The following is a 26,837-nucleotide window of genomic DNA, read 5'->3' as shown; positions in this document are numbered from 1 at the left end:
ACCCCATGGTCCTGCACAACCACCTCCAGCTGACCCTGCTCAAGCAGGGAGGTTGGATCGGGTGATCCCATGAAGTCCCTTGCAACCTGGACAATTCTGTGATTTTGTGTAAATCAACTCACTGCACCAAAACCTAAGATGCCGTCTACAGAGTTAACTTCTCTACCTTCTTGGAAAAGTATCATATTTCAGCTATACTGGCAACTATTTAATCAGGACAGTAAGCTTAAAATGCTAAAAAGATTACTGAAGGTACAAGGAACTTCAGCAGCAAGAGACCTTGAGTATCCCCATATAGACCTTGCGGGGATGTGTACACCACTATAGGAAAACAAACAAACAAACTCATTTGCCAAGATTTCTGAATGAAAGAAGTTTTGATTTGGTGACAGTGCATCAAATGTGACACAGACACAACATTCTACAAAGGTGATCCTGCAAATTACAGACCTGTAACCATATCATTTTTTATTAGATCTCATAAAAACTAACACATATCAACAAACAAAATAATGCCAAGCAGAGCGGATGTGTTTTTCGAAGAGCAAAGAGATTCACAAATAACTTTCAGTTCTTTAGGATTCAAAAGCATCTTGATAGAGATAATAGAAAACCAAGTGAGAATAAATGTTCATTTACATAACAGAAAGCAACTCATTTTCCATGTTCATTTTCTGCTCTGTTCTCCATGGTGCATCACTGAAGACTGAATGATGCTGCAGCAAACTGAGCTGATGATTTAAAAGTATTCAGGATGGTTAAACAAGAGTTGAGTGTGAAGAACTACAGAAAGATCCCATAATACCAACTAGTTAAAAAGGCAAAGGAAATACCAAATGTTCATAAATGCATGGGGAAAAAATTTTGCTATATACACACATCCAAAATAATGGGTATAAATCAGGAATTCACTCAAAAAGATGCTTTTCAGAGCCCTGTGCCCTCCTACCACAAACCCCCTCACCTTGGCAACAACTGGGTACCAGCCCAGATGGGTTTCTGGTTAAGACCCCTCCATGCAGTCTTCCTATACTGAACCATTATAACCAATCATCTCCAAACAAGGTAATATTTGCATATGTAAAGTGGTAAAATGGCAAATATTTAAATGTAGGTTCTAAGACAAAAGAATGAATAAAAAAAAAACCCCATACAGTTCTTTCCACATTATCCTGTTTATTGCTAAAAAATTACCAAGTTTTCAGCTACTATGTCTTGTATCTTGTAACTATTCATTTTTGGTGCCAGAGCCCATAGCCAAAACTGGAACTAAACCAAATAATAAAACGAAGAAGTAAAAAGGACAGGAAGAGTTTGGCTGTTCATACCACTCGCAGTTAATAACAACATCAAAAATTCAAAAAATTACAAATTGAAATCATGTAAGGTTTAAATCCGATCTTAGATTATTTTTATCCAAAAGAGCAAGCAGACTACACACTACTAGATTTGCTTGTGGCAACTGTTTCAGAATAAAGAATTTCAAGAATCCCTTAGTCTCTGATACACAACCCCTTTTATTTAACTTCATCTAATTGAAGACATCTGCAGCGGTGCCACACAAAATTTAATTCAAGCTTCAAAATGTCAATAAAAAGTGTCTGTAAGAAACAATAGTGGTATAAACCTGGCAGGGAAGCGTGCATCAACATCTACGTAGCCATACAAAATTAAGACTATAATGGCAGTCTGCTGCCTGAGTTGACGAGGTGATAAAAGCCCTTTTCCTATAAAGTCTAACGAGCTCTATTACTCTTCAGCTTTCAGGAATGCAAAGGCCAGTGGACTCGCAGAGAAAAGCAACAAGCTCCCCACACATGGATTCATTCAAACTGCCACGTATCAAATTACGAGTGTAATTACTATAACCTGACAATTTCATTACAGTCACGCGGTATTTAACTCTTTAAGACTAACGAGAAAGACAGCGCAAGGAATCCGCAGCAGTTCACTTACTTGAATGAAGCAACAGCATCTCTCCTCAACTTTTAACTCAGATCGTAGTCAGCATGTTATTTAGGAATACATTGCGAAAAGATAAATCAAGAACGAAAAAGACACAGAACTTTCTGCTACTGTGCAGTGATACGAAATTCAGTGGTAGCTTACTATCCAGCCTATTATCCAGCAAAGGTGTCCTTTGAAAACACAGCGCTGCCTTCCGTACTGATGGGTGATGACACAAATATTGTGACACCCACCTACACCAGGGGTGTCAAACTCATTGTCACCAGGCTCCACATCAGTTGCCTTCAAAGGGCTGAATGTACTTTAGGACTGTAGAAACGTAACTACTCCCACATAACAGTCTATTGAGACCACATCTGGAATATTGTGTCCATTTCTGGCCCCTCAGTTCCAGCAGGACACGGAACTGCTGGAGAGAGTCCAGCGCAGGGCAACAAAGATGCTGAAGGGAGTGGAGCATCTCCCGTGTGAGGAAAGGCTGTGGGAGCTGAGGTTCTGGAGCTTGGAGAACAGGAGACTGAGGGGTGACCTCATTAATGTTTACAGATATATAAAGGGTGAGTGTCAGGACGATGGAGCCAGGCTCTTCTCGGTGACAACCAATGATAGGACAAAGGGCAATGGGTTCAAACTGGAACACAAAAGGTTCCACTTAAATTTGAGAAGAAACTTGTTCACGGTGAGGGTGACAGACACTGGACCAGGCTGCCCAGGGGGGTTGTGGAGTCTCCTACTCTGGAGGCATTCAAGACCTGCCTGGACACCTTCCTGTGTAACCTCATCTGGGTGTTCCTGCTCCATGGGGGGACTGGACTGGATGAGCTCTCCATGTCCCTTCCAATCCCTGACATTCTGTGATTCTGTGGTTTGCTGCCTACAGAGAGTGGAGAGGAAAGAATACACTCCATTCAAAACCTGGGTCCAGAAGGTCTACCTACCTCCAGGGGAGAATCACAGAGGAATCGGGTGAACTGCATGGAGGGAGGATCATCAGAAACATGTGCCCAAGAAGACGGTCCAAATATGCAAAGCAGAAAAAGAGGAAAAATATTAGCAGTATTTCAGGATACATTAACAGTCAGACCAATGCAATTTTTCAAAACCATATATTCGAAAACACCATCACATTTTAAGGTTTTAAACTAAATTTCCATAAACCATCTCCCACTTAGTATTTTGTTTATGAGTACAAATAGATATAATAATTAACCATCCAAAGCACTTTGTTTCTATAAAATAGAAATTATTTTTTAAAATGGCATGCGAGAGAATTATCACCTTGTAAGACAGGTCTGTTTATCATGTTTTAATTCTAAATTACACATTACCCTTCTCTATGACTGACAGTAACAGGGAGTCTTTTCCCACCATTCCATCGGTACCGGCCCCATCACTAAACAAAGGGGTTTAGGGCCCTCGTATCTCTTAATATAAATTCATTACATCAATTTATATTCAAAATCATACATAAAACTGTTTTAAGTCTAAAGAGGAGGAAAAGGAGAAAAAGAAAATCAACTTCCTGAAAGTGCAAGCATTTTCAAAACTCCGTTCTTTACTCAATACGAAATGAGGTGCTGCAGGTAATCAACCGAAAAGTCAAGGTTTTAATGATCTGGAGCTTGTTCAAGGTTCTAAGAGTAATAAAATACAATAGTTATTTACATACCATCATTTACTTATTTGATACAAATACTTCTTTCTTGGTAGATTCCACACTAAACGTGTTACAAAGTTCTAATATATATTCAACCCCCAAATATTCCTTTCTTAAAAAGCCAGTTTGTGCTACACAGTTTAATTCCCTCACTTGTAATAACTAGATGATTTACTAGGTCAGCAGCTCCCAAAGAGCAAAGTAATAGTAAATGGGAACTTTTAATTAAAAGTTTGATAAAAAGAATATACAAGACACCTACAAAAACTTGAGTGTGGCCTAGATTTTGTTGTCAAGAATTCTATAAATTTCTGAGATAAATAAGAGTATTCTATTTAAGGGGAATACAAAATATGGGGTGATTACTTGTCAGTTACCCATTTTTCCCAGGGAAGGGAGGAGAGGAAAGCAGAAACAATAAAAAGTGCCAATTCTATAAGTTTCTGTTTTCAGACAGAGTTCCATATACAGTCTAAGCAATTCAAGTTTTCTCTTCAGAAGATGCTATAAAGCAGATTTTGGAAATAAAAATACAGCAGCTGGTAGATATCTACATATTGATCTGCAAACATTAACTGGACCATTCTCATTGTAGCTCAAAGGGAATATTGAACCTGAACCTTCACTAAGACGCCCTGGGAGGTGCTTCCGTTGATGCTAAAATAATGAACTCTATGGAAAAACACTGAATTTCTCTAAAGAGCTGGTGAAGAAAGGGGATGGCGCATTTCCTATAACTAACCACTTCAGATCATCACCCCTCTAAATTACCCGGAGTTTGGAAAAACAAATGACTGCAACATCTTCATTAAATTATAGAATTTGTATTGATTTGGTGGATGAGAGAATAAGAGGGAGGAAAAAAAAGAGATTCAAAGTTTGAATTATTGAGTTATGTTCCCATAAAAAGAAGAACAGACTCATGAATTCCTGCCCTGCGAGCGCATCAGTCCTCACCGCCAGTGATGCTGGAATGTGCAGGCTTCAGAACAAATCAACCATGTGTTATTCATTTTCATGTCAGAAGACCCCCAAGAGTTCTTAATCTGTAACTTTAGCTTTATAGGGCAAGTTAAACCCTGTGGGTGAGAAAACGGAGCCAACGCCACTTTTCAAGCAGTTTCCTCCATTCTGCAGGCCCTGCGGTACAAGCCCTTGGCCTTGGGGGTAGGGGGGGGACTATTTAAGTGTATTTAAGCATAAAGTGCTTGCCAGGGACTATAATACTTTTCAACTATCTATACTGCTGGCTAGAAAAAGAAATCTTAACTGCACTTGAATTTGTATCATAATTGTATGGCGAGAAAAAACAACTTAAGTCCTCTTACATATTTTATCACCTGTTGATGCTGAAGTTCCCAAGTTAGACGATTTTCATAATCAGCTCCTAGAAAACTTCAGAAGACTCTGAATCAACTCTAGAAGTCAATTAAGCAACTTTTACCCAATTATTTTCTTTAAGGAAGAATTTGAAACACGAAGCTGGAGAATTTCCTAAGTATTTTATATCCACTGACCTTACTCTCCCCTCCTACCCCCAAATCCGCTGTCTTCATAACCCAGGAATATACCCGGTCTATACATTTCTTTAACCTGAAGTAAATGTAAATGTTTCTAAACTAACAAACTCATTTTAATACTGCAAGATTATTATGAACACGATTCAAAAGTGATTCGAAAAGCCATGAAAGAAATACAATCAGAAGCTGGTGTTGCATGTAAAATAACTCAATTTGTCACAATTAAAATTCCTTTCACAAAGCCATGCTTTTCTCATTTTAATTTCAAATGGAATTACGTGAACTTTAGTCTTTTAAAATCTGTCTAATATATATGACATCTACAACATTTTTGCTTTGGTGCAAACTAATTGCCAAAAAGAACCAACAGAACAATGGGAAATGAGCTTAAACATAATTAAGAAAACTAAGAGAGCAATACATCGCTAAGAATTAAATCAGAGTGGGAAGAAAGCAGAAAAATAAAAGGAAGGTTTGGTTCAACCCAAAGCTACTGGCTTGAGGAAAAGCACATGCACAGCTTTAACAAGCTGTAATAAACCTGGAATGTTAACGCTTGCTTCTTTTACAAGCAGGGGAAGATCTTCAGATGCTTTGGGTTCTAAACCAGAAGCGGTGTCACTTTGTGAAAGTGAGAACGATGATGTCACACAATGACATCATAACCTTCTTGGGACAAACCAGCTTTGAGCTGCCACCATCAGGAACCGTAAAATTCCATGAGATCTTCAGTGCAAAGGCATCACCGAAAGGCGCTCGTTTATAATCTTCCCTTTGACAGAGTTTGCTCACATTCACAATTCACTACCAAGGAAAACTGAGTATTTGTCTTTTTCCTTTGATTAAAGGAGGGGTGAGGAACAGATATGGGATTTGGTCCTTTAAAAAAATCTCAATGGGATTAAAATAAACCAAGGCTGTTGGTCGTTATTATGGTTTTGTCGATTTGGTTTTTCATAAAGATGCCGGGCTCAAAATACAGAAGACAAGTCATACAAGCTACGGTTCCAATGTATCATGTGTATCAAGCAAGTTTATTCTCTCTTTCCTTCCCGCGTTTCCAAGACCAATATAATGAACGCTTCTCATCTTGGAAACTAAAAGCAACCAAATGAATCTTGCTGTACACCAGAAACGAGCCACCAAAAGACGGCATTATTTCTAGAGGGCTCCTGGCATCTTCATTTCATATATATATATGTATATATATATATACACATATGTATACTTTTATTTGATAGAGAGTTTCCTCCTCAAGTAGGGCAATCATTAGGTATCTTACAATTAGAGAGAAACGAAGAGCTCAGATCCTTGTTGAGAGGATGGAGGATTCATGGGTTTTGCTTCTCTAGAAGCTCCTTTCCAGGTCAAACTCTTTTCCTGTGTTCTCCAGCTCCTCTTGGCTTCATTCAAACCCTGCACAAACACATGGGACACCCTCCCACTGCCAAAGGAAGGAGCCACGTCCCCCTTTTCAGCTCTATTACTTTCAAGAATAAATAGGTTTTTGCTCTCTAGTATCAACCTCTTGTTCATCAACAAAACCTGTTTCTAAGGCAGTTTACTTGTTAAAGAACTTGGTCTGCAGTCACAAGCACACTTGGCCCTAGGAAATGTGATAGGATTTATTCGGTATATTGAGCTGCCATATTTTAATTTAAATACGGCAAAACAGACTAGAAACAATATTAGCCATAAAATTGTGAAGTGAAAATAGGAACAAATAAGCGATCCAAAAAAAAAATAAATCAGTCAAATTTTCTGTAACACTGAAAGAAAAATCATTTCCCACCCCTGCAAAAAAGAAAAAAAAAAAGGAGAAAAAATTGGAATTAAACAAGAAAACAACCAGAATTTTGTAACTTTCTGAAAAAATTGGGAAAATGGGGCAAAATGTAGCACATTTACAAGGAAATGTAGTGCCAAGCCATCCTGCTGTCCTAAAATTGGACAATATGTTAGAGCTGAGGTAGCAGAGGAATCAAAGACTTATTCTGGGCTGGCTCTATTTGGCACTTTCAACAGTGACTTACAAAAATATAGGAATGCTATAAAAATACGGTTTCAGAGGTATCCACAGACCTGAAGGTGAAGAAAGCACAGTATGTAAGGGAAGAAGGGATTTAAAGTTGAAATGCGTGTCTCAAATGTAGCTTTCGTGACAAGAATCAGCCTAATGAAACAAATAATTGCTGATGGGACAGAATGTACATTTCAGAATTAAAATCGCAATCCCTTAGTTGACGATGTCCCTGCTCATTGCAGGGGGTTGGACTAGATGACCTTTAAAGGTCCCTTCCAACCCAAACCGTTCTGTGATCCTAAGAAAAGCCACTGTGGCTTTGTCTGCTCGGAAGAAACTTATTCAAAATAAAGCAGATCTGCCATTCCTACAGTAAAGTCGTTATTGTTGTTACTATTATTTTATAGGGATTTCTACAGAAAACAGTGTCAAACGTCAGGAGGAACATTGTAAACTGTTACGCAAAACGAACCTGAACTGAAATGACTATGGACAAGTTGATTTATCATCTGGACACCTAAACTCTTCAGCTGCTTTAGGCATTGTAGAAACATAGAGCTGCCAAGGCAAGCTAGAGAACGTTAAAAATAACCACAAAGGCTATGGATCTTTTCTTTTTTAAGCATTGACTCACTAGAAGATGAAATAAAAATGGAAAACTAGGTTAGAGAGACCTAAAAGTTTGCAAGTGGCTGCTGATATTAATGCCAACATTCAAATGGATCGGGATGTGCTCCTTGGCATCTCCCAGGCTCTGTTTTCTATATTGATTCAAGTGGGTTTTTGGGATGTAATTAAAAATAGAGGGGAAAAGAAGAAAAAAACCACCACCACACTATACCTATTTCAGTAATTTTTTGCACCTTTCCAAACAGTGTATCTTTTGTGTGTTGTGAAATTCTTCTCTTCCAAGACAAATATTTAGTTAAGCACAAAGCAAAGAGAGCGCCCAGTGAGCTCTGCAGAGGGAACAGAGACACGCACTATTTTGCTACAAGTTTGTCATTATAAAACACTTATGAAAAGTTAAATAAAACATTCGCTTCAGAAGGTCTAAACAGCAATAAACTGTTCGCTCTGACTCTTTCTGGAAACTACTGTAGAATTTTTTATGATCTTTTATGGAAGTGTTTTCTGACTCGTGTAGCTGCCACATCGCTTGTTTCGGTTACGCTTCAGCCGTATTTCTTAAAGACAAAGACTATTGTAATAAGATTTAAAGCCTAAAAATCACATTAATGTTTTAAACCACCCAAATCAATCGTTAAATGCACTACAGAAGCAGTAGGAAGGAAAAATACTTAATTTCAAACTTTTACTTGACAATGTTATATGTAAAACTCAGTTTGGAATTATAGGCACTATTTTTTTTAGCTAAAGAACAGAATGCAGCAAAAGAATTAAAGTAGATGAGAGGTTTTATATATATACGTGTGTGTGTGTCTATAAAATACACTGACAGCTTCTATAATTGACTTCAAGAAGCACTTTAAAAAAAATGCATTGGGTCAGAAATGCAATGCCTTTGGTGAGATGATACTTCATTAAAACTGCCACAGATATGGCCTTTATTCTTTCCAAATGAGCCATTTATTACATTACTGGGATCAAAAAATATATATTTTGGGGATGAAAGGGCCAAGATATGTTTTCACTGTATTCATTTCATCTTTGCCTCCAAAGCTACACAGCTCCACGTCTGTGTCTATCATTTAAATACCGCAAAATACATTCTGACGCCTCATATAAAACACAAATGACATGTAGGTGGCTAAGTGTTCTGAAACATTTACATACATATTTCCATGCATTCATCATCCTAAAGCTGGGGTAGAGTTGGATTGTAGCATCTTGCAGGTGATTTGTGTTCTGTGAAGTCCTCCCTGCATCTCTTACCCAGAAATACAGGTGGTGAGCAAGAGTTTAAACGTTTGCGAATACGGATTGCTCTTAGCAAAGCACAAGTCAAGCCAGATCTATTACAAAGCCTTCCTTAAATCTAATGTTATCACCTGAAGATCCAGCCCTCGGACCCAGAGACTCCTATCTTGTTTCTATCACGTTCCTACCTTCAGATTTTTGTACTGTAATTCTACAAAGTTTAAGCACCAGGTACCACCTGGTCACTCTCGTATTCTTCTCTGTTTCTTGAAGTAAAACCAGAATAACCGACTGCGGTATATCTGTAGAGAAACCACCTCTAACCACACTGCCCAGCACCAGCACTTAGGTCCACGATTGATCGCAGTGCTTCTACCTCTTGGGATTATACAAGGCACATAAAAATTTCACCCTTCTGTCTTATTCTGTTCATAATTCCATACATTAATCTTCACATTTTCTCCCAGAAATATAACCATATGCTATTGAAAATTACTCAATTAAAAAAAAGAGGCTCCAAAACCATATTTGTCCATTGCTGTGTGCATGAATTATGTCATAAAGCTACGTTATGATTTGTTATAGTTCTTGTGACAAAGAAAAAAAGGTGGCCAAATTGCCATTCATACCATTTGTGTAACTATGGTAGTCTTGGTCTACTGATCAGCTCTATCAGTTGTGCTCCAACTGACCTTCCACTGATAATACAGGGAACCAACACCTGCTCAACAAAGGATGCTCAGCCCATTCTCTCCTCTCTGTTCACTGCAGAAATCTCCTTTTTCCAGTTTTTTCAGGCTTTCATGATTTCAGCTTTTTCATTATTGCTTGACTCATTTCACAAACTAAATATAACAACCATCCAAGCAGAAAAAAAACCCCAAGCAATTAACCTGTAAACACGTAAATAAATCTTTGCAATTGATTATATCAGTGGCTTTTTGTTTGCTATAGACACAGACCCCTCGTATTAAACATGATTATAGTCTCCCCCTACTCTAGCAAAAAACAAAAATAAACACAAAAAAGCCAGTGAATAACAGCTCTGTTACATTGGGAACAGCACATGGTAACTACCGTCTTGGACCTGAGATAAAGGTCCATTTACAGCATCTCCATAAAGGGCCAGAAGAAACACATAGAATGTGACAAACACTAAAACACATTCTTCCCTTGTACATTTTCACAGCTTCCAAAAACGAGCAGTTTGGGGACTTGGCTAATTCAGGAGTAGCCCTGGATCAACTCTCCAAGAGGCAGTGATACACCTATTTTCCATCACAGTATCTTACCTCATTCAGAAGCTATTGCTACTTTGCCATTTAATAACCTGTTGAAGTTTCCCCTAATCCTTCTGAATTCTTCCAACTCTTTAAAAGATAAGAGTACGTACATTATAATACCAAAACAGTAGATGACTCTGCATTAATAAGGTTTTGTGTTCCCACAGAGAAAAACCGGAACATCAGTTCTTCCCCAGCACTATTTAAGAGCAAGTATTATGAAGCAACCTTTAATTAGAAAATTGTTTGCTACGTTTTTCCTCAGGACACAAATTCAATTCAATAAAAACATGCTGACTTAAATATTTTTAGGTGCCAACGAGTTTGTGTAACCCCAGCACTCGACTGGGCTCCGAAGCACAGAGACAACCGGGTCCGTTGTGAAGCTGAAATCCTCCAGGAACCCACCAAAAGTTTTGGAGAGGTTTGAGATTTCCAAGGGAATGTCAATTTATACAGACAAACTATGAGACAAGGGGATCATCAACAGTGTAAAAGCCTACACAGAAAAGAGTTGTAAGCTTTTATGTTAAGATAAAAACCGACCTGATTCCAGGAGCAATGACACACTCAAACTTATTGAGCAGATAGCAAATATACTTTACCCTATTCTCTGGCACTGAAGATTGTGACGATACTTCCATAGAAGAGGCAAGTTTCATCAGCGCAGGGGCAACACCAACTCTGGGACTCGAAAAATGTTTATTCCGCTATGAAATTTCTGCCTTGTTTTTTATTAGAACAAACAGAAGCCACCGCACCAGGCAGGAATCAGCATCACCAAAACCCATCGCAGGACTCTCTCCAGCAAAATCTCACACTAAATTCTTGTTAATAATAGTATTATTAGTGCTACTGTAAGCTCCATCAGAGATGCAGAAGGGGAGGAGAAAGTAAGGAGGAAAAGGCTAAATTCTAAAAGCCCCACAGACCACTGACCCACCAGTTATCGTTGGGCCCAAACTGGCACTAGCCAAAGTGCCCAGAGGTTCAAAGTCACCTTTGGTGTCAGGTGTTCCATGGATCCCCTGCACTGGAAATCAACTGTTTCCTTTTCTCACATCGAATCATGATGAAAAGATGTACAGACATTACATGGATGCAATGAGAAGTCCTTCTTCCACACTCCTTCAGCAGCATCAGCTTCATGGTTCACACACCTTTTCTTAACATCGCAAACCGGTTTATAACTTTCCACATTAGTGTTATGTTCAAATAATCACCAAAATTCAGAATCTATATCTAAAATTGCCTTTTAATGTAATAAGGTTAATATTAAACTAGCAGCTAATATAGGCAGAGAGTATATTGTAATACTAACGATCTAAGAATATATTCCTAAAAGAAGTTGTCACCATGCCCCGTAACAATTTCTGTTGGATTCTGAATTTAAATATATGCAGGTTTCTGAATATGAAGTGTTCAGCCAAATATCAAACTAAATACTTTTCCCAAACTAGAAACTTTCCAAACACAAAAGTGTGCATGGCTCTCCCTGAAAAAGAGGTTCATTCACCTTACATGGATTAGCTTGTGCATTTTAAAAGCTAAATTTAATTTTTAGATTAATATACACATATATCTTGGATGTTCGCCAGTTTAAAGCCCAAAACAGACTTGTTACTACCCTGATATAAAGCCCTGTGTATAGGACAGAATTTCAGTCTACCTTTACTTAAAAACTGCTTGGCTCCATAAGGTCTGTGTGATCTATTGAAAAGGCTGAAAAAGAGGAAGAAGAAAAAGTTTGAGGTCTTTCAAACAGCATTTTCCACCCTTCCTGGCAGTAACCTGGATCAGTTTTACCCTACCTGGTATATTCTGTTCTTAAAAGTGACTCAGATAATTATCCTCCCACACACAGATTCAGTATTAAAACAAAAAAGGCTCCTAATCTATGTCAAAACACATTTTGTGTAAAGTATTCTTCAGTTTTCTTTCTGCAGGGATGAAATACAAAATGTTTTTGATTGAAGTGACTGAGCTTTAGCGCCTAATAACTGTGAACAGGTAGTCACATGAACACACAACATGTTTTACTAGTGCTCTAGAAGCACCTAAATTACAAACCATGAGCAACAGGTTGAGTATTTACTCTTACTAGAAGTTTCAGACAAGGTTCTATATCTCCTCTGGAATATTATACTGAGCCAGCACAAAACTGATGCCAGACAGAGGAGATAAAGGCAGAGCAGGGAAACTGCTGGTGAGTAACAAGGGGAAAGAGGATAAAAAATCCATTGAATTATGGGCAGTGTGAACAGAAATTCACCTCATTATTCAGCAACAACTCTCCCACAATCAACTTTACACCTCAAGGCAGTGGAAACCTGAACTGTCCTTAATGCAACTTTATAAGCTTTCCCCCCCCAGACTTCTCCAATTAAAAAATTAAGTTCCATAGATGATTGAAGCCACCAAACCCAAATCTACACCAAACCACACACTGACCCAAACAGAGATTTGAGGAACTGAGACAACCGCTATTCAGCCTGAACTGCAAGCAGCCATCGCGATTTTGCCCTTGATTCTTCATGATGTGATAACTGTATTTAAAAAATCCATCATTTTTAAAAAGACTAAGTATAAAAAAAGAATAACTTTTGAAAATAATAAGGAAGTATATGAAGTTCTTACCACGCTCTCTGCAGCAACAGAGTTTTCAGAGCAAATTCACAGTGGAATATAGGCTATAGCAAAGCATTAGAGCTGCAAAACATTCATCGTGATGGACACACCAAGTCCCCAATGAGGGCAGGTAATGCCTGCTACAAATCCAGTAAATAGCCCGTTTTTTGGCCTGTTTCCAGTTCTTACATTATTATAATTAACCCGGTTTATGTCAGTAGTTATAGAAAGTGCAGAGACTGCTACTTATTGTTATGAGTCCTATTATTTTACGAAACAAAGCAGAATAAATTCTATGGCTTTCCACGGGAGCATTACAGAGATCTCAGAAAAAAATACCACTCTCCTTACACTCTTTTGAACTAAAGCCAATAATGATTACGTGGTGTTATTGTTCTACCTGGAAACCAGCCGCAGCTTGCCCGGTATCACTTCTGCAAGTATTTTTCTCAAAACCAGAGAAGTTTGACTTAGAACTGATCAATATTGAAATATCTCTTTTGCAGTAGATAGAAGCGACAGACCCGAGGTAGCAGATTGATTAATTCCGCTAATGAAAATGTTGTGCCACCTGCCATGAAAGGGAGAACTGCTGCTTGTTTAGAACGCCACCAGCACTTTTTAGAATTTACTTATTAGATTAGGATTAGCATCCTGTAAACAGCCTTTTCTACTTTAAAAGCCGCCTTTATTCAGTTGCAATGGAGTCTTATTGAATCTCAGACAATCAGCTGCTGAGAGTATTTTTTCACTACTGCGAAGGTGAGTTCCGGTTGAGAGGTACGTTCAGTGACACAATGTGAATAAAACTGAGATTTTTAAAGCCTTCACCTGTTACATTAAGCAAGACAGCAAAAAAAAATAAGGAGAAACGTGGAAAAGGCAGCAAACAGCTTCAAAGCAGAAGACGCTTTTGCTATTAAAAAAAAGCACTTTCATATCATTATCCCATTTCCCATGGAAATCTCACTCCCAGACCTCCTTACAAATCAGGTACAAACAGCAGTTGTACTTAACTTAACATTAATATTAGGGGGTTTTGTTATGATGGTGCATAATCCCTGTCTCTTCAGCTCCGTTTCCCCCAGGCTGAAGCACCAGAACCTTCCCCAAAACCGCAACGTTCTCCCTCCCAAATGGAAACTCCAACATTTTACAGCTCAGAATCACTCCAAGAGACACCAGCGTTTAATTGCGTATTATAAAAAAATGCTTGGGTAGAGGGGCATGCAGTGAACTGTACCTCGTGTTCGCCACAGTCAGCAGGCGTGTCCTTATGTATGGCCATCTGATACTTGGCAAATAAAGAGGCTGACTGGCTGAAGGATGATTTGAACTGGGGGTCCTCAAAGGAGACAGGTACTAACCTCACCTTCAGAGCAAGGGAAATACAAACAGACTGGTTTGAGTGCACGTAAGCAGGTCACACGCTTCTGAAGGGAAGGCTAGTGAAAGATCTCCTCCTAGCCACTTCAAAGCCTCTGAAGTCAGTTTTCTGCTTTAAACATGGCAACAAGAAAATGGGGGAAAAGTCTGACCTAACACTAAGCTCAAACTAAGCGTTGATACTTTCATTAAAGATTAAAAATTGTATAACACTAGAAACACTCCAAAGAACGAGTTTAGTCAACCTATTTTTTGACACAGTTATCTAATAAATCAACCACAAATTTTATTTTCATTGTACAGTCTCAAGGCCTTTTAAAGTGAAATAATTTTAATGGCACATCACTCATTGCTCTGGTTTAGCAATTACATATTCTTGCTACGTATACTTTTTCTCTAAACTCCTGATTTTTTTCCTTCACAGTATTAGAGACGTAACATGTCTGACAGTCAACTATTACACATCTCCTGCTCATTACAAGAAGCAGTAACGATGTGTAATTTAGATGGAGTGCACAGATTACTCCTTAAAGGGCCTGAACTGAAAGTGAAGAGGTTTATGAAACTTCTGTGAACCTTAAACCAACAATTTGTACGTGCGATAAATTCTTCACTCATGTTGGCCCTGATCACGCTTGTTCCTCCTTAGGGAACCATTCAAACCAAAGCCAATGAGACTCGTTATCAGGGTAAGTGTCTCCCTGGCTTTAGTTCTTATGAGATTCATATTTATAAGGTCCACAAGATCCACCTCCCAAATCCGCCTCCTCTCCATCTCTTCCACAACAGCATCCCCAGGTAACTCCTTTAACTTTTCTGTCTGCAATTAACACCAAATACTTGTGGCACTCACAAAAAGATATCAAAAGAGTTTGCACTTTCAGGACGTTGATTTTATTTGAACGAGTATTTTACACGCTCCTGATTACACAATGGATATAAAATCCACATTTGTTTCTCCTAGAAACAAGACGCGTGAAATGGAGGGGAAGCTGAGCTTCGCACAAAATTCATTTGCCCTTCTGACCTGATTTATAGTTGGTTTATCAGGTGGGTCCTTGTGAATAACCATCTGGTAACGTTTATAGACCTGGTAAGACTCCTGAAATGTGGCTTTGAACTGTGAACTTGGCGGAGATGATCTCACCACCCTCACCTTCAGAAGAAGTTAAACACATTTTATTCAGTATCATGCAATAACTATATATTTACGCATATACAAACATCACAACAGAGAGAATCTTTGACTTTCTGCACAAGGTTCCTAACAATTTCGTCAGTATTAGCCAACAGCCTTCCAATTCTTCAGCTCAATTTAGACTATTGAAGGCTTTTATATTTACCCTGAATAACACAGAATTTGTCAAACTGCAAATGAAGATAACTAAAATGCCTATAGAGGAACTCCACAAATAGTTCTCAGCAAATAATATCAACATACGTTATGCAGATCAACATTTTAAAGAGATTTTCTGTACTTTTTTAAACCTTCTCTTGTTGTGTCACACACACTGGAAAATACTTAAAGGACCCATGCAGATGGAAGACTCGTATCTGTGCGCTTTATCTGTGTTTTTATTGCGATAAGCCCAAGGGGATTTGTTGATATTTTTCAAATTGAAAGAGGAGGAGGAAATAATGCTTCCATATTCAATTATGAGTTAATTGTAATAGGAAGTTATCCATCCCACCATCACCCTTACGTGCACAAAAATATACTTAAAATATAAAAATCTATAAATTAGAAATTGTTCTTAGTAAAAATGACGGCTTCCTAACCAAAAGAACGCGATCACATGAATAACATTGCATTTCTTTTCAAGCATGTTTAAGGTAATGTTCATTTAATAAAAACCCACTAATTTTCAGTATGGTTCTATTTTAAAAAACAGCATTGGCTCTGAGCTATTAAAAAAAAACAAAACAAAATAAACCCCCAAAACCACCACCCTTGACAGCCATAGTAAGGAGCAAAGTCAATCTGGGACAACACTGCTGGAACCATCCTCTTTTTAATTCCCTCTGCATCTTCCAACTGAAGACACATAGAGAAAACCATCAGAATTATGTTATACAACTCATTGGAAAATCCGGAGGAGTTTGTGAGATGGATCCATTTCACAGCTGCTTGTCAGTTATTCAGTGAATCTTAAGTCATCATCACTGCCTCTTTGAATAATTAGCAAAAGAGGATTAAACACTTAATTTCCAACATCATCATTGATAATCAGTAACTACAGGAAAATGTTTATATTCAGATAGTTTTCCAGCTTCCAGAAAAAAGAAAAAAATACCTGGTTTTATGATTAACAAGTGTTAAAAGGTCCAAAAGTCTTCGAGATGACTTTGTATTACTAATAGATTTAATGGCAACCAGTATATTAAGCAAAATTTTCTACTATCACTTTTACAGCTTCCAAAGACATCAACATACATGAATGATATATAAAGAGCAGCTGTCTTCTTATCTGCTTATTTTTAGGAGCAGTCACTGCTTTCTTGTCAAGATTGATTAGCACGGACAGTATAAGTATTTGTATACTGCAGAACTAAATATTGAAACTCTCTCATTATTCAACACTCAAAGTTAATTCAAGGTATTTCATTCCCAAGTCACACTGCATGGCATCAATTTACAAGTTATTTTGGTAAATGAACTCGTCTCTGCTATGACTGACTGCAAGTGCACGAGTACCCTCTTGTGGTGACACAGAGCTCAGCTCAACCATATATATATATATTAATATATATCATGCCATACCACGTATATTGCAAGGTTTAAACTACAACCTTTCCATTAAGTCACAGATCCAGAACATCTAAGCATTTCAAAACCTCCTCAACTAGACTTTTCCTTAACTTGCCTCGAACAACGAATGAGACGTTACCTCTAATTTGTGTGGTGCATCATCAGGTAAAGAGACAAAAACGAAGTCCTCAATGGTTTTAGGTTGGTTTGGTTTAGATTTAGAGTTTTGCAAGAGGAAACCTGGATCTCCCGCTTGAAACTGAGAGCCTTCAATCGTGCACGGCTGCTTGCGAAGGAGCTTCTGCAGTTTTCTTTCCTTCCGTATGTCCTTTGCTTTGCGACAGGGTGGCTTGCTCAGGTCAGCCCCTTTCCCTGCAAAGGCACGGACAAAGAATTAAATCCCGCATTCTGCAATGAACAAGTAGTTCTTACATAATCACTGCAATGAAACGGTTAAAAATCACCATTAATATCTGAACATGACATGGTCTTTCACATTTGCAACTACCACCAATGCCCAATGCCAAGTGAAGTTGGGATGATTCTTCCTCTACAGCTGTTTAACGCGGCACTTTGACCACGATTCCATCCCAGAGCCAAGGTTATATTTAAAAATTAAAATGAAAAGGCTTCCTGTCCATAAAAAAGTCTGTCCATAAATCATTCCACCACATCTCCCTCTCAGAAACAAAAGCAAAGCTCCTCTTTCATATGTGGTAGGATGATGTACTATATCCAGACAGCTACGGGATCAGCTTGAAATACTGAAGAGAACAACCCACACCAAAACTACAAAACCTCGCTGCCAAACTCATACAGAATTGTTGCTGCATTAGAAACCCAGGTGGCTGCACAACAGACTCATGGAGCAGAATGATGCACAAAATACGGCATTTCTTCTTTTTGTCATCTGGAGTCCTTATGGAGTCATAGAAATACCCCCAACACTGCTAATGTCATGTAAAAGAAGAGTAAAAGGCCACGGGAGCTTACATCTTTGTATAAAATTATATTCAGATTGTATGGTTTTACTAATCGATTCGCTCTTAGCGATTTACATCTTTAACATCCCAACTGTTCATAATGTTCTATTTGTGAAAAGTTGTTTACTCAAAGGAGAAGTCAAACCTAGAAAACAAACGGATCAGCGTGGAAAATAGTATGTAGTAGTACAAGCATTTAGATTTCAAGCAACACAAAGACATGCACACAAGGAAAGAAAAGTTCAAGTGGCCCAAATTCCCCAACGAAGCGGCCGGATTAATTTTATACTTAGGACACTAATGAAAATAAAAAGTCAAGAAAAAATAAGAAGTCCAGAAGCTGTGCAAGAGCCACAGGAATCTGCTGCATCACTGGAAACAGTGGTGGAAGAAATGATCCATTTTCAGGGAGTATCTGTCTCAGCTCAGCAGCTGCTGCGGCAAGTTCCATACAGAGGAAACCAAAGTGCATCAGCAAAAGTAACAAAGTAACTCTAAATCTGCATTTTCTTTCTTATTTGGAGGGCACTGGTAGTTGAGTTCACAGGCCAAAAAAAAAAAGAGTCATAATATTAAAAATTTCAAAAACGGGAAGATTGGAAAAAACTACTCCCATCTAGGGAAATAGAGTCATATATCTTGCACAGAACCATAACAGTAGCAAATATTATGACAAACTGCTTTTACTCCATTCGAATTCTCCTGAAATCCACGTATTTGCAAAAGACAGGCTGGCAACTTCGCAAAGACTGATCATTTGGAACAGCAAAGTTCCCTGAACGCTGAGGTGCTTTCATTCGAAGCATTAAGAAGACACATTTCCAACTCTGTTAATATTTATAAGTAAAGAAGTAACGCAGACTTAACTACGGCTTATCCCACTTGACTCTCTTGAAGGCCTAAAAATCACATGGAAATTGTGTTTTTTCCAGAACTCCTATGACAGCATAATAAGAGCTTTGTCTCCTCCTCACCAATAATTTATTAGCCAAAACTGACTTCTTTCTTGTCCTCTACCCACTCCGGACTGTCCCATGGACACCGAGAACAGCGGAATCCTTCTGCAAACTGGAAATGCTGAGAGCGCCGATATTTCACAACCTCACTGATGCGTTTAGAGTCACTTCACCTGCAAAGAATCGCAGCCCTCAGAGCTGCTGCCTGTATCTCTCTTCACCAATAGATACACCATAGAAATTGGCAAAATATAATATTGGGATACACTTTTAACTACTGGTAAGGCTGTAAATTATTCTTTGTAATGTGCATCCTTTACAGAGTTTGTAAGTGCACTCCTGGGGTAAATTAGCAGCGAGCTCTTGGCGGTTCACCCGGAAAAGTCCCGGTTTGGCTTCTCCACGTGGATTCCATGGCAGCTGAAATGCTGAGAGCATCTCAGGGACTCAGAAAAGGAGCAATACCACCCTAGTACTCCTCAGACATCCCATAATTGCACCGGCAGATTCTATGATGGAGTGTTCTTACCTCCTAAGGTTTTTGAGTATTTGTTTCACCCACAGAGCTAAAATTATTCACCAGAAAAGGACAAATATTATGAGGAAATGACAGATATTATGTGACCTGTCCACCGGCAAACAAGTCAGAAGAAGATTTTATTCAAAATACCCATGACAGATTTGAAGAATGAGGATTTCATCTGTATGGGGATCTGTTTCAGGTCTCACATCTTCCATAAGCTGTAAGAAAAACTCCTTTAAAACAATGCATGTGCACACAGACATAAACAAACCTTCTTTTCTACCTGAGACTGTGCAGAAACAGCCCATTATTCCTAAAGGACAATGACCCGGTTTGTTTATAAAGGAATAAAATGCAATTAAACAATCTTATTACGGAATAAGTCTATATTTTCCACGATGAAAACTAAACATCTTTCTATCTGGAAAATTTTAAACTAAATTTGACCTGTGACACCATCTACCCTAAAAAAAAAAAAATGAATGATTAATTTAATAAGCTTTCCAATGCATTTATTATTCACTTTTATATTTCATTTAAAACTTCCAGAAAGAAAGCAGCACACTAATGAATATTTCACCTCTATAAAAGTAAATCCTCTTTTTCTGAAACAGTACAAACAATGCTTCAAGATTTCTTTATCATTTTCAGTGTTTAAAGTTTTACTTCATGTTATTCTTAATGTAACTGAAGACTATACCTCACCTTCTGCAAAACATGGGCAGGTTTACGCTCATCTTTAGCCAAGACTGCCACCTGCTGTCAATGTCCACTGCAGTTTGCTTCCAAAATGAAGTTCGCATAACCCAATGCTTTTCATTATTTAGAAAACAAGGGGGTTTTGAAAACTCGCACAACAAACACAAGTTATATAAACTATAAACGCTTTGAGGGTTATAAACGTTTTGCCTGCATTTTATAAGATTAAAATATAAAATAGTCTTAAAAACTCTGGACGAGTTTTCTAGGAAGGGGTAACAGTGCCGCTTCTGTGCAGCAGTTTTCTGATCGAGCGTTTCTGAAAACTTTGCTTATTCTTTAAATGCAAAATTCCATGTTGAGCTGCTGAAAACCTGCACCAATCAGAATGGGTGTTCACTAAGGACAAAACATTGTTTGACTCAAAATTAGCCAACAACCTACTGAAGGAGACAAAAATCTTTACGAAGGAACAAGTACTTGGAAGTTCTCATAAATACTCGCACAACATGGAATAATAGGCGAGTGAAATTAGGAATTATTATGATGTCCCAACACATGCAGAAACTCTAGAATGTCCAGTCTTTGCTAAGATTTTAACATTACTCACCATGTGTCAGGGATTGGCTCAAGGAGTGTGGACATGAGTCCACCGAGCAACTGTACGAGCAGAGCCCATTTTAGTTGACATAAGTAGGCCTTAGTTAGCTTGTCTATTAGGCCGTGGGAAAGGGGGGAACGGAAAAGTACTAACTAAGGCAGGGTCAGGATATCCTTGAAGAGATAAGAGTCAGAAGAATGCGGGATGCGCATAGCTAGCTAAACCCAAGTAGGTGGAGTAAGTAAATGTAACCTTTTAGTGCTTAGCCTATTAGATAGAGACAAGTATGCATAATTATGGTATTTGGTATAAATGCACGCTATCTCGGGCAATAAAGTTGAATCATGCTTTATCACTCACATTGAGTCGGCCTGCATGTTTTCTTCAGCCGCGTACTCACAACCATGTATCAGCTAATTGCAATTCAGAAAACACCCTTTACTTTTCCAAACAGGCCATTGCAGACACTGTGAAAAACTGGAAACAATCTGTAAGCCAAAGGTGCCTCATCTGCAACCTCTGGGCCACAAAGAGCCCATCAGCAATACCACCTTCTTTCCCAGGGCAAGCTGTTGGTCACATTCATTATTCTGGCACTAATCCATCCATCCCTTAACCATCTTCCTTCCCAAAATCGCCCACATCCCACGAGAACATGGCCAGGACACAAAAGAAGCTGCAGGAGAAGCAACCCACAGCTTCCAATGCTTCCTCAGGGACCCTCGAGGACTCCTCTCCCTGATCACAATGCAACGCAGAATCACCCCCCATGGCCTTGCCCATCACAACAAGCTACCCACAAAAGATGAGGACTGGCAACGAGACCATTCTTTTTTGGGGTAAAGATTTCATGGTTGAATTCAGTCCAAAGGCAGCATTTCATAAAACTTGACAATTACCATGCAAAACCTTGACTGAGGAATAACTTCCACACTGAAGAAAAGAGTGACCACAATATTAAAATTAGTATTATCATAGAAAACCCGCTAATATTTGATGTAGGTTCACATAAAACTCTAGAAATGAATAAGCATTTACCTGCAGGTTTTGGCACATTTTGTTGCATTGTATGAATGCACCAGAAAGTAAAATGAGGGCGACTGCCTGGCTTCTTGTCCATACTTACTGTAGTTCCTTAAGGAAACGCAACAGTAACTTCAGAGCAAGAAAAACAGTAGAAATATCTACAGTTTTTCTTAAGTTCAAATCCTCTTTGACACTGCTTTTCTAATCTAAAGTTAAAACCTAAAACAAGGCAAGCTCCCAAACGGACAAAAAATCTCAACTAGAAAATGTCTTTCTTTATATAGGACCAAAATACCTGTGGGTTTGGTTTTGTGTTTGTTTGTTGTTGTTTTTGAAATCAGCAGAAAGCTACACAGTTTCCTTCAGGTCTAAGAAATAGAAACACGGTAACATACTAAATATATTTCCAGTGCTGGTTAAGGTCTGTGGCAAATAGTCCGTGAAAGCATAAGAAATACAGCCAGAAATAAGTTATTCACAGAGGGGTATTCATGGGGTGTAGACAATATAATTTATAGAACAACAAGATGACTTGTAGAAATTAATAAATATAAACATTTGGGTCTTAAACTCGTTTCCTATTGTGGCACAAGAGACAAGGTTAAGCTTTAACCTACCCCTGGACCTTCCTGCAGTATCGGCCAAAGCCACGTCCAGCTCTTTGTCCTGCACGACCACCCCTCAAGGTACATAAAGCCTGAGTCACATCTCATAGAATAAAGGGAAAGCTGGATGTACATCTTATTCTGCACACAAAAGTATCCCAAACTGGAAACTGGTCTGATGAGATTCGATCACTTTGACCTGACAGCAACCTAAATAGCTTACAGAAAATAAAAGCATACAGTATCTACAGACGTAGATACATACTCTAAATAACTAAACTAAAAAAATAATATAACGAAAATCAGTGCAACTTGCAGAAAAAATTAAGAAAACAATTAAGACACAGCACCTCTCAATTTATACACTGTAATTCCATAAATTAGAAAGAGCGTAGAGAACAAAAAGAAACAATTATTTTTTCTAGGCAAGATAAAAAGATTTTCACCAACATTTAGATCATGATACTATATTCCAATTACTACCAGGAACTTGCCTACCTGGCTTAGGAGGTGCGTGACCAATTTTAGCCGAATGTGCTGGTCCTCTGGTGAGCAGCGTGTCGTTATCTGCACATATCTGACGAGAACCCGATTCCACCTTGTGCTCATTCACCTCTTCTTTTGTTTCTCCTGTGTCCTCATCTTCATTTTCCACCCTCTCTGCGTGATCCACACTCAGGGGAGTCAGTTCAGACTGACTGACATGAGATTCAGCTTTGTATGGAAAATCACACGTGATCGCATCTTCTACATGGGAATCCATAGGCTCTTCTGTAAATAATTAAAACTGCGTGAGTGGATTTCTCCCCACAGAACCACAGCTCAAGCTTTGCACAATCAACATTATTGCCAATTTTACAACTGTTTTCCAACAGATAAAGTGACTGTTTGCAATAGTCCAATAACAGAAAGTTTCCTTTCTGCACCTGGATTACTAGCACCAACTCAGAAATGAGAACAGCCTTATTTTCTTCACTAAAAAGGGGTAATCAACTAACCTCATGCCATAGATTCAAACAAACTTAAATACAAAAATACCAACACACACACCAGAGGCAAATTATAATGATTCAGAACCAACACAAGCTTCACCAAAACTGAGAACAACTGGGTTTGGTGTTGGATAAATGAGGGGTGATCGTTAAGTCACCTGGAAGAAAACTCTCCTTTCCCTGCTCGCTCTCCCTTTTCTCTGCCACCTGCTGCCCTACTTAGTCCTCTCCAGATTATCACCTTTATAACAGAGGTAAAAATAGGGTCTAATTCTCTACAGCACCCAGCTAGAAAGTAAACACGTGACCAGAGATGAAAGTAAGCTGGTCTATATAAAAAATAAGGAAACATATTCGTCAACAGAGCAAGTCAGCTGTGCGGTTTGGTATCCCAGCTACATAGCGCTCCATTCGAAACACACCATAAAGACACAACCTGGCCAGCCCTTTATCCAGGGGTTTATATACCAAAATTTGATCTGTATCCAGCCATCTGATCGCTCCAGCAAGTATTTGATCCTCCTTTCAAACATCAGCATTGGTTTTCAAGCACTAAGGAATTCCTACCTTCGCTCGCTGCCTTTGAAACATCTCCTTTGGAAATGAATTTCAACATCTTCTTCAGAACTTTCTTGTGAGATTTGGAGGCCTGAAAATGCAAAGCTTGGCACCTTAAAAGGATACAAAATATGATTAATTCTTTTGTGAAAGATTATTTCAGAAAAAAAAGTGTTAAGGAACCACTTCAAAAAGTTACACTGTGTATATGATTTCTAATTCTATCTTAAATTGCCTTACAGTAAGTGGTCAAATATTTTACTGACACTTTTGAGTTAATGAAGTTATGTTGCCTTGTACTGCATAATATCACACAGAATCGACTGGGTTGGAAAAGACCTCAGAGATCATCGAGTCCAACCCTTGGTCCAACTCCAGTCCATTGACTAGATCATGGCACTAAGTGCCATGTCCAATCTCAGTTTAAAAACCTCCAGGGATGGCGAGTTCAGCACCTCCCTGGGCAGCCATTCCAATGTCTGACCACTCTCTCTGTAAAGAATTGCTTTCTAATATCCAGCCTAAATTTCCCCTGGTAGAGTTTAAGCCCATGCCCCCTTGTCCTATTGCTGACTGCCTGGGAGAAGAGACCAATCCCCACCTGGCTAGAACTGCCCTTCAGGTAGTTCTAGAGAGTGCTGAGCTCAGCTCTAAGCCTCCTCTTCTCCAGACTAAACAAGCCCAGCTCCCTCAGCCTCTCCCCATAGGTCTTATGTTCATTCGTAATGTCATGTTTCATGTGTGTATCACTATAATATGCCAAGGGGGCCTCAAGCATTGCATTAAAAAACTTTCTTAGGAGGGTAATACACCAGGATTTTTCACTTATGCATCTTATAGATGCACCACTGCTAGTAACTACTAAAGGCAGAAAAGTATATCTACAATTATTTATTCAACTGAAAGCCTCTTATTTGGGCTACTAAAGCGGCGTTTGGGGGATACAGACATGCTGGTTCACCTAAAACCAGTGAGCAAGAGAGCAACTGTGCACAAACCCAACAGCATATATTCATTATTCAAAGCATCATGAAAGCAGCAAAACTTACCAGGTATTCGTATTTAAAGCAGTAAACATAAATAGTTGGACATATTTGAAGAGATCCAATAACAATAATATATTTCAAGCTTCTTACCTTATTGTGTATTGAGGACAACACGTTTGATTCATGATAGGTTTGTAGACGTACTTTCCACATCTAAAAATAATAATAAATATGGAACGATTTCTTGTTGGTTATACTACAAAGTAACTGGAAGACTGACTTTTTTTGTTAAAATATCGAAATATTACATGACAAGCAACAAAAGTCAAGAATCGAGTTCTTCGCCTTTTTGCTGCTATGCTAAAAAACTGTTCTTCTAAAATAACCAGATATTTTCCTGTTCAGTAGTATCACGTTAAAAAAAGTCACGGAACACTGGACAAATACTTCTACCCCAGTTACTTAGAGAAATTAGTTAACTGGTTTCACAGACCTCAACTTTAAATCTACATTCTAAATTGAATCAACATAGAAAACATGGCTTTGTGTTTTCTTTTTCAATTTACCTTCGCCATCCTCTGTCTATGAGATCCTGGTAATCTTGAACTGTCATTGAATGTGCCCACATACCTGAAATAAATGATACAGTAATATACTTGATTGACCACAGCCGTGCTTTAAAACATTAAAATAAAACATGTTCTACAGAAATATCACTATAAATCCGAGTAGCTAATGGTAAGTTTCCAATAGATGTCTTGCAAGGTTTTGGCATATTCATAAATCTCGTAAATTTCCTTCCTTTCTTGTAATTTTCCTTCCGACATCCACATTAGAGTAAGAAAAACCAAAATCAACATAAATCTTGGGATACAATCAACTGCATTGCTCTGACTGTACAAGTTGAAAATCTGGCTCTCCACCTGCTACCTTTCCCAGAGATACACCAAGAAAATAGCATAAAATTGCTCCTTAATTTTGTAAAAATCGTTTGGAAACACTGGATCAGAACTCTCCTGAGGGCGCTGAAACTGACACAGACCGTGCTCGGGGACCCCCGCGGCTGAGCAGAGCTTGGGGACTCTCACCTCTGCACCGTCTGCTTCCCACTGAGCTGGCCTAAGCAAAACCAGCCACAGCTTTAGTGGAAAGAATGAAATTTCGTCCTTTAGAAAGGTTTCACAGAATCACAGACTGGATGGAGTTGAAGGGACCTCTGGAGATCACCCAGTCCAACCCACCTGCTCACACAGGGTCACCAGAGCAGATCACACAGGATCGTCCAGGTGGGTTTGAATGTCTCCAGAGGAGACTCCACGGCCTCTCTGGGCAGCCTGGGCCAGGCTCTGGCACCTCACAGGAAAGAAGTTTCTCCTCATGTTCAGATGGAACCTCCTGTGCTTCAGTCTGTGCCCATTGCCCCTCATCCTGTCACTGGGCACCACTGAACAGAGTCTGGTCCCTCCTCTTGACACCCACCCTGAGATATTTATCAGCATTGGTAAGATCTCAAAGCATTTATAAGATCCCGTTACGCTTGATGTTTTCCCGCAGAACAGAGCAGCTCTCCTCTATAACCGGGCCACCAGGTGAGGTTTCCCGCCGAGCCCCAGCCCCACACCGACCCCTCTGGCTGTACCCCGAGCCCGCGGCTGCCGGGCCCGGCTAATCCCCTTCGGCTGCCCCGGGACGTCCGCAAGCCCGGAGCCAGGCGGCTCGGGCACCTCCCGCTCCCGGCGGGACAGACGCGGAAGGGCCGGGGCCGCTGCCAAGCCCTCGGGCAGGAGCAGCCCCGCGGCCTCCAGCCGCCCCT

At 39.1% G+C, this 26,837-nt stretch overlaps 1 protein-coding gene across 6 annotated transcripts in view; it reads right to left on the bottom strand.

The window, feature by feature from the left end:
• ATE1 (arginyltransferase 1) overlaps positions 1-26,837 on the bottom strand; it is an 85,799-nt gene that overhangs the window by 58,409 nt on the left and 553 nt on the right. For 2 of the 6 annotated variants that reach the window (XM_065066843.1, XM_065066840.1), the window contains exons 2-8: positions 25,591-25,654; positions 25,175-25,237; positions 24,048-24,151; positions 22,987-23,259; positions 17,235-17,467; positions 15,374-15,502; positions 2,907-2,939 (exon numbers count right to left, since the gene is read on the bottom strand). In XM_065066843.1, coding sequence (XP_064922915.1) covers positions 2,907-2,939; positions 15,374-15,502; positions 17,235-17,467; positions 22,987-23,259; positions 24,048-24,151; positions 25,175-25,237; positions 25,591-25,654 — 899 coding nt within the window. Of the gene's footprint in view, positions 1-2,906; positions 2,940-14,203; positions 14,333-15,373; positions 15,503-17,234; positions 17,468-22,986; positions 23,260-24,047; positions 24,152-25,174; positions 25,238-25,590; positions 25,655-26,265; positions 26,285-26,837 lie in introns of those variants that run through there. The other 4 variants (XM_065066844.1, XM_065066841.1, XM_065066845.1 and 1 more) reach the window with 3 other exon arrangements.

The sequence above is a fragment of the Columba livia genome, chromosome 6 (genome assembly GCF_036013475.1).
Source record: "Columba livia isolate bColLiv1 breed racing homer chromosome 6, bColLiv1.pat.W.v2, whole genome shotgun sequence".
Classification (NCBI taxonomy): domain Eukaryota; kingdom Metazoa; phylum Chordata; class Aves; order Columbiformes; family Columbidae; genus Columba; species Columba livia.
The sequence above is the reverse complement of the archived record's forward strand: the minus strand, read 5'-3'. Positions and strand labels throughout refer to the sequence as shown.